The 9,212-nt window shown below is 32.4% G+C and overlaps 1 protein-coding gene across 2 annotated transcripts; it reads left to right on the forward strand.

Moving 5' to 3' along the window:
• The first annotated feature begins 818 nt into the window (after nt 1–818).
• On the forward strand, nt 819–6,352 carry LOC136219110 (uncharacterized). 2 transcript variants are annotated; one of them, XM_066006363.1, is made up of 9 exons: nt 819–1,130; nt 2,185–2,256; nt 2,850–2,939; nt 3,495–3,537; nt 3,684–3,790; nt 4,034–4,129; nt 4,851–5,041; nt 5,195–5,264; nt 5,858–6,352. In XM_066006363.1, exons 1-9 carry the CDS (start codon nt 951–953, stop codon nt 5,966–5,968), a joined length of 960 nt encoding a protein of 319 aa, XP_065862435.1. In that variant the 5' UTR covers nt 819–950; the 3' UTR covers nt 5,969–6,352. The 2 variants fall into 2 exon arrangements, with proteins under 2 accessions (XP_065862435.1, XP_065862434.1); XM_066006362.1 differs by lacking the exon at nt 2,185–2,256 and adding an exon at nt 2,309–2,380 and having other exon boundaries at nt 823–1,130.
• The last annotated feature ends 2,860 nt before the right edge of the window (nt 6,353–9,212 follow it).

Below are 9,212 nucleotides of genomic sequence, written 5' to 3' on the forward strand. Positions count from 1 at the left end.
CACCATTGATGAATTTTACCCCCTCTAAAGTGTATATTCTCATAAAGCCACCTCGTGATTATCGTCTCTCTAATAGCGGTTACTATATGAATTCTTTACGCCTTAAATACATATTTTCAAAAAGCCGCTTCATAATTTACGGAAAATCTTCAAACAAGAGCTACCGATCATCAATTTATCCCGATTTTGTATCATGTAGGCTTGTGATTAGACCTGGCAATTTTCGTGTTCGTGTTCGTGTCGTGTCAGGTTTCGGGTTCGTGTCAAAACCTGAAACACGAACACGAACACGACCTGCTCTTGACACGGTAAATACGAGACGACACGAATTTTTTACACAACCAATTAAATTGACACGATCTGACCTGCTAACACGACCTAACATGCTCAACACGACCCGACCTGTCATTCCAAATAAAGAAAAAAAACTGAGTAATAACTTTTCTATGTATTTACAAAATAATTAAATATATTATATTTGTATATACTCTTACATTTCCAAACCCTAAAATCATAAGGTATATTTGTAATTAAATTTCATGTCAGTTTCGTGTTTTCGGATTGACACGAACACGACACAAAAATTAACGTGTCATTTCGTGTCGTGTCAACTTTCGTATCGTGTCATAAAACTCTAAACACTAACACTAAAAAAACGTATCATATTCGTATCGTGTCATCGGGTTGTGTGTCGCTTTGCCGGATCTACATGTGATTCACCTTTTGCTTTTGCTTTTATATATATATATATATATATATATATATATATATAACATAGAGAAACCCCCACTCGCATGTAAAGAACGTGTCCGATATTCAGCAAAATAAGCCGAAACTTTTCCTTCCTTAAAACCCGACACCCTCCTTTGAACGAGAAACAGACCGAAACATAATCTGAAGAGACTGTGCGAAGAAGCTGAAGGAAAATTGAGGATTTCACTCTCCCTTGGATGGCGAATCTGCCTCAGTCTCTTTCTATAAATGCACCATTTGGTGGCCCTAGCGCTTCTAATCCTACCGCTGCTGGAGCTCCGGCCAGCAAGGACAGGAAGATGGCTTCAGCCGAGCACTTGGTTCTTGACCTAAGTAATCCTGATCTTCGAGAAAACGCCCTTCTCGAGCTCTCTAAGGTAAAAATTAACTGTGCCATTCCTTGACTACATCGCTTTGTCTGCCTCTTTCCAACTTTTTATCTTTTAGATTAGAGATAAAATGAGAACTCTGCAAAACATTCACTTTGTTTGGTAATCTAATTGTGCCGGGGGTGGGGTGATTTTGATTTCGAATTGTGACCGGAAAGTTAAAAGAACAAAATGTTTTTTTTTTTTTTTTTGGGGGCGTTAGTTGAACGGAAATAATGTGAAAGTTATTATACGCTACTGATGAGAGGTATCTATGAAAGATTTCGCCAAACTCATCTAAACACCCAAGCTAAAGTAAGTAGATTAATTTCCGTTCGTTCCTTAATTTCTTGTGTTTTCATGAGGTATTTTGGTTAATCCTCAATCATTTTATGTTGAAACCTGTGTTGTGGTGATGCAATGTGAATAGTTTGGCTAGTCAGGAAGTGGAAGATTTTGCCTCTGTTTTTAATTACCATTAACTTGCAAATTCTCTGGCATATATTAACCCCAGAGACAGATTGATCTGTTTTAGTTTCTTTGAAATAGTTTGGTTTGATCACACTAGTTTTTGTTATTATTTAGAGATTGAGATTTTTGTGCTACATTAACAGTCTAGCTTAAGACAACTTGCTCTGGATATTTATTTTTTTATTTTTTACTGTTTCACCATATTAATATAAAGGCAGTTTAGTTGGGTAACTAGTAAACGTTTATCTGGTGTATTAGTAACTCTTCTATTAGCACGTAAGCCTTACGATCTTTCTCTGTACCTATGAATTCGTATACAAGCTCTTAAAGAATTCAGTCTTAATTGCCTATGCTGGATGTGTTTTGGAAGTTATCTACTATCTTTCTGGTTTTCTTCTGATTGCAGTCACATCTGATAAAGTTTCTTTCTATTATTGTAAACGAGAAATGTTATCATGGTTCCAATAGCTTCATTGAACAAGATTCATGTATTGATTTTACTTTGTCTTTTCATTATGTGGATACAACTTGATGCTAATTATTTGTATGCTTTATTTATAAACAAGTATCTGCCTTTGGTTTCATTTTTTAGAACAAGGAATTATTTCAAGATTTGGCACCTTTCGTGTGGAATTCTTTTGGTACTATTGCTGCTCTAATACAGGTATGCCTAATGAACCTGTTTGTTTTGTTTGTTCTTTTGTTTGTTTTTTTAGAAGAGAGAATTATTTCAAGATTTGGCTCCATTGTTGTGGAATTCTTTTGGTACTATTGCTGCACTGTTACAGGTATGCTATTGAAGTTGGTATTTAATCTTGATTCCTTGTTTTGGCACCTTTTTCCTTTACATTATCTTACCACATAATTTCCTTGAGACTTATAAATTTAGAATTTAGATATAAATTTATTTTCCCTTGCTATTTTATTTATGCATCTGTGTTGGAAGACAAAAGGTGATAGCGTTTTTGGTGTTAAATGGTCAACAGCACAAATAAATGATAGAAGAATCTTGGTAGCATCCTATATTTATATTGTCATGGAAGTGTTCTATTTTTGTCGTTTACAATTTTTTTTCCATACATGTCAAATATCATATGATAGTGTGTGATCACATTTTTCAGTTGGTGGATAATATGCAGAATACACTATACACAAAGCCTATTCTTGTTGGAAAGTGAATATGGAATAACATTGAATCTATTTGAGCATTTTGCATCTGTTATGTCATAACGTTTGAACTTTATCTCTTACCTGCAGGAGATAGTCTCAATATATCCTGTTTTATCGCCACCTAACCTCTCACCTGCTCAATCAAATCGAGTTTGCAATGCTCTTGCACTTCTTCAGGTTGAATATTTCATATCTTTAATATGGTTTCCAAAACCATCATATTGTACTTTTAACTATGACTTCATTGAAAGTTTGTTCTGTGAATATATTTTCATATACTTTTTGTTATGAAAATAAAGTTAGGATGATGCAGCATTCCTATCTTCTCGAATTGGAATATTATGTTAAGATGCATAATGCTTTGTATCAATCACTAGAAGAAAATAAAAATTTGTGTCATAGTTCGTAAATCTTGTAAAACAGATTATTAGTGTTTTTCTGAATGTTGAAGAATAGAAATCATTACCAACAGGGGACATTTTCCTAATTATATTGAAGGTATTACCAAGGGAACTAGAGCCAAAGGTTAATGTTATATAGTGTTTTAAAATTTAAAATGTTGGGCCTGAAGTAGTGGTCACAGGTGTTTTTTTTTTTCTTCTTTTCCATGGGAATCTGCTTCACTTGTTGAAATGTTGTAGAGTGGAAATTAGGCCTTCTGAGTTCACATGACTTTGTACTTTGTGGGTTTGAAGCATGGCTGATGTTTACGTCTATTTCATGTGCTTGTAGTGCGTAGCCTCTCATCCAGACACAAGAATGTTGTTCCTTAATGGTAATGTTCTTAATCTCATTCACTAACCAGCATAGAATTTGGGAAGCATCTTCTGCTTCTCACTTGCATCTTCTTTCTGTAGAGATGCTATATTCCGACCAATTTGATACTGATGTTTCCTCCATCTGATACTTTTACCTTTTCAGCTCATATACCTTTATATCTTTATCCTTTCCTTAATACGACAAGCAAGTCAAGGCCGTTCGAATATTTAAGGCTTACCAGTTTAGGTGTCATCGGTGCCCTGGTGAAGGTAACATGCTTTCTCTGTTAACTTGTCAAGTCAGTCTGTTCATTTAACTAGACAGCACAATCTCTATGGCCTCAAGTTTTTAATTTGATATATAATCTCTTAATATTGACAACTGCAAATTGGAAATATATATATATGTAAAGTTTACTTGGTCCATTAAGCTCGAAGCTGACAGTGATGAGTTCTATCCCATACTTTTTACTCTTGGCTATTTTTGAAATTTAATCTCATTTTCCTTTACAGGTTGATGACACTGAAGTTATTAGTTTCCTTCTTTCAACTGAAATTATTCCATTGTGTCTGCGGACCATGGAGATGGGCAGCGAATTGTCAAAAACAGTTGAGTAATGCATTTGCTTTCCCAAACATATAGTACTATATTTTTTCCTCCCGTAAAATGTATTACTTGCTGTATTACTTGCTGGCTAAATAACTTGAAGCACATGTTCGCATTGAATATTATTTTAATTACTTCCTTGCAATAACCCCTTTCTTTCTCTTGGTGAATGTCATTAAGTTTCTCAGTTCATTGTCTTGGAAAATATGTTCTTTCTATTGTTAATCTTGTGCTTTACTTCCAACATAAACAAGGGGTTTTTCCTATATAAATTTTCCGCTAGAGCTACTTAGATGTATTTTGGTTTGTGGAGTAGAAATTCTTCTTGTAGAGGTCTGCGGTAACATGATATATCACTCATTGAACCATTCTATGAAGCATGCTCTATTTTGAAATTTGCTGATCTTTTGTGTATGTTCTATATTGGATAATTGTGCTTATGAGATATCCTCTTAGAACAATGAATGTACGATCTCCTATTATCATTGGCATGACTGCTTCTTGTGACAATTTTAAGATTGCAATATAAATCTTCTATAGAAGTTCTTTTCTATTGTAAGTTGCCAATTATTTATGCGAATAAAGTCAATGACGTGCTAACTACTGAAGTGAATTAAGTTGATTGTATATGCATTTGAAACACTGACATCTTACAATGTTTAAAACTGCTAAGTTAATCTACTTAGGTAAATATCTCAGAAGAGTTTTTGTATGCTTTCGCAGGTTGCAACATTCATAGTGCAAAAGATTTTACTGGATGATGTGGGCTTGGATTATATCTGCACTACAGCAGAACGGTTTTTTGCAGTTGGTAGAGTATTGGGGAACATGGTTGCAGCACTTGCGGAACTGCCTTCATCTCGTTTGTTAAAGCATATTATTCGATGTTATCTTCGACTTTCAGATAATCCAAGGTACAAACAAAACCAAATGAATAGTGGCTCAAGGATTTACTGCCTTGTCTCCTCGTTCTCTTCCTTCTCAACTTATTTGTTTTTTTTCTTGATCATGGATTGTTATTAAACATTTTGTTCACGTTTTAGTGATGTCTGTTCTTTGGAATTCAGGGCTTGCGATGCATTAAGAAGTTGCCTGCCTGACATGCTAAGAGATACCACCTTCAGTAGTTGCCTTCGTGTAAGTAGTGCTTCTTCTATTTGTGATGTTAAGGCATATAATATATGGTCCTTTTCAAAATTGAAGTTTATAGCTTGTTAACCTAATAATCATTTGAACTTTGATATTGCGCGGATAGAGAGTTGCCTATTTTGGTTATGGATGCTGCAAATTTCTTTTATTTGTTTGGGTAGCACAAAACTAGACCAATAAGTTTTTATGTTGCTCAGTTTTGATATTTTGGATTCTATGGCTGAGCTTTGAGCATTTTTTTATTTTTTTTTGACAGACCATTTGGAATGGTATCTCAGTGAGCAGACTGTTCCCAGTCAGAATGATTGGGCATAAATATTATCCTTAAGTCTTACCTGAACTTAAGAAAGCCTGAAAATTTTTGGGCAAACATGAGATTATAAATTCCTTTCTACCCACCCAGCCTTCTTGGAGAACTTGGGCTTCTCACATTTTGAGAAGGTCTAATGACAATTATAGCTATATAGTCAAGCCAAGTTCATAGCTTGACATTTTATGATTTGGAAACAGTTTCTAATGTTCATATGCCATTATGATAAGCAAGTATTCAAGTTAAAGTAATAGATGGTGTTCTGTTACAGGAGGATCCAACAACAAGGCGGTGGTTGCAGCAATTGCTTCACAATGTTGGAGTTAGTAGGGTTCCGGGGCTTCAAGCTGGGGGAGGGTTTGACCATATGCTGGTGAATTAGATTTCTGCAACATTCTTCTGGTTAATTTTGTTGTTAGTTGCAAGTGATTTATCCATCCATAATTATTGCAAATTAGGTGTCGAAAGTCGGATGGTTAAACCTGTTAATTCTGTTTTTGATGCGAGTTAGCATAATTTAGTTAGTTTATTGGTCTGTTTTAAAAAGTAGAAGAAAGAAAGAATGAAAGCTTAGTGTATGTATGTCTGAATGTCGATATCAGTCAAGACCTCCTGGTTTTGTAAGATGCTCACAGCTTTAAACTGTTGTTATTAGGGGTCTGCTGATAACATCAACTCTTTATGGGGTTGTTTTCTGAATGAATTTATAGTCTTAAATCTTTGTTTTTCTTAAATTGTTTCTTAATGAGAATCCCGTTTTCTTGTTGCTGCTGGTACTTAATTAGTGCATTCTCTAAAAATAATATAAACAATTGATTTTAGAGATTTGAGGAGTCACTACAACAATACTCTTCATATTTACTTTTTATTTGTTATTTTATCATTAAAATCGTTAAAATAAATTATGAATAAAAAAATGAAATAATGAGAGATTAAAACTCCTCACTAATAGAAGGTTTTTAGTGATTTGAGGAGTATGACTGTTGGAATTGGTTTTTAATTATTTTTTCTTAAATTAATTTAGGAGCTCAACTAGTTGGAAATGCTACCTTTATTGTAGTGTAATTTTACCCTACACAATGAGTTTAACAACAAGGTTCTTTTCTTTCCACAAATAGTCTATGTGGACATTGGCGACTCTTATGGTTCAAAATGATTTTTTTTTTTTTGTTCCTAAAAATTTACTAGTTTTTCACTTAATACCTGTTACCAAGATTTTAAGAATTGGATCAAGCCTAACAGAGTCAATCCGATTGAATCGACTTGATAGTCTGACCGGTCTGGAAATACCAAAAAGGTGATAAGATTAAAACTCACTTGAAACCCGTTAATTCGTCATATTGAATAAAATGCAATTAGGACCATTGAAACCCCTAAGTTCAATAGGTCGAATTAACGGGTTTCAAATGAGTTTTTTTAAGATTTCAATGGTCCTAATTCCATTTTTTAAGAAAATCTAAAATCAAGATTTTATTTTATATACAAATTGAAATAATTAAGGCTAATGTATCTCCAACTCTGTGAGAGTTTGTTTGTCTTTCCAACTCTATGAGACTTCTCCTTTCGTACCATGTCTAGTAATCAGCCGCTATTCACCGTCGATCGTATGTTGTTTCTGTTCAATTGTCGTCGTTCCTTACTGTTATTCGAGCTACGCTTCCTCTGTTTCACGAGTTCATGTTTCTCTGGCTGGAGTGTAATATCTCCAGGTGTGCAATTTAGTAATATCAGACCTACAGAAGAATTAGAGCTGTCAAAATGAGTCATAACCTATTTATTGACCCATTTAACCCATTATTTAAATAGGTTAGGGTTGACCTTTTTATGGATTGGGTCATAAAAAGGTTGAGTCATTTAACCTATATAATAAAAGGGTTGAATAGGTTTTTGGCAGGGTCAACCCAATAACCCATTAGTTTCTTATTCATCTTAAAACAACCACAAATACTTATTCTTTAATATTAGTAAATTTGAATTATTGAATGAAATTTGAATTATTCATCCACTAAATCAGAAATATTCTCTTCATATTATTCCTTTCATACTTATTCTTTAATATTAGTAGATTTTTCAATTCATTATATATAGTTTCCTTTGAAATAATATATTTATTTATTTATAAAATGTGAGGATGTGAGGCTGTGATGACAACCCAATAAATAATTTCGTCAAAACATTCATTTATTTAATAATTAATAAATATTTTTTTTTATTTCTCATACAAAACGTCTAAAACAAAAAATAATATTCTCTAATTCCATGAAATATTAAATTATATATTCTCAAAAGAAAACTTATAAAATTAAGGGTTAATTTAAAAAAACACATGGTTTCATGTTTTCATAGATCAGAAATTCTAAAATTCCATAAGTTTCTAGAATTTAAAATTCCAAAATTCTAGAATTTTTTGGAATTTCAGAGCTCTGAAATTTTTGAAATTTCAGATTTCTAAAATTTCAAAAATTCTGGAATTTCAAAAATTCTGGAATTTCAAAAATTCTGGAATTTCAAAAATTCTGGAATTCCAGAATCTGAAGAATTCTGGAATTTCAGAATCTGAAGAATTCTGGAATTCCAGAATCTAAAGAATTCCAAAATCTGGAAAATCTAGAATTTCAAAAATTCTAAAATTCCAGAATATGAAAATTCTGAAATTCCAGAATATGAAAATTCTGAAATTCTAGAATTCGAAAATTCTAGAATTTTAAAAATTCTGGAATCTCAGAAATTCTAAAATTCTAGAATTTCCAAAATTCTGAAATTTCAGAATCTGGAAATTCTGGAATTTCAAAAATTCAGAAATTCTAGATATTCTGAAATTTCAGAAATTTTGGAATTTTGAAAAATAATAGAATTCCAGAATCTGGAAATTCTAGAATTTCGAAAATTCTGAAATTCCAGAATATGAAAATTCTGGAATTTCAGAAATTCTAAAATTCTAGAATTTCCAAAATTCTAAAATTCTAGAATCTGGAAATTCTGGAATTTCAAAAATTCATAAATTCCAGATATTCTGAAATTTCAGAAATTTTAGAATTTTGAAAAATTCTAGAATTCCAGAATCTGAAGAATTCTAGAATTTCAAAAATTCTGGAATTTCAAAAATTCAAAAATTTTGAAAATTCTGAAATTCTAAAATCTGAAATTTCAGAATCTGGAATATCAAAAATTCTGAAATTTCAAAAATTCAGAAATTCCGTAAATTCTGGAATTTTGAAAATTCTGGAATTTTGAAAATTCTGGAATTTCAAAAATTCCTGATGATTTGGATGATTACATTGTTGTTTGATTTTATAGAACATTACATTATTTGGACTAATAGTTTTTTACGTGTATATTAATTGAAATTCAAATGAACAAATTTTTAATTAGATTTAGTTAAATGGGTTAAATGGGTCAACCCATGTAACCCATTTAATAAATGGGTTGGGTCATTTTGACCTCTATACAAATAGGTTATTACAACCCATTTATTAAATGGGTTGTATTGGATCAACTCATTTATTAAATAGGTTGAGTCAATCTTTTTAACCATTTTGACACCTCTAAGAAGAATGGAGAAAGGTTTTGAAAACCTAACGCTGTTGGATGGGGAACAAGAAGCTCTGAACCTCAGCATACCATCA

This window comes from Euphorbia lathyris, chromosome 2 (assembly GCF_963576675.1).
Source record: "Euphorbia lathyris chromosome 2, ddEupLath1.1, whole genome shotgun sequence".
Lineage (NCBI taxonomy): Eukaryota > Viridiplantae > Streptophyta > Magnoliopsida > Malpighiales > Euphorbiaceae > Euphorbia > Euphorbia lathyris.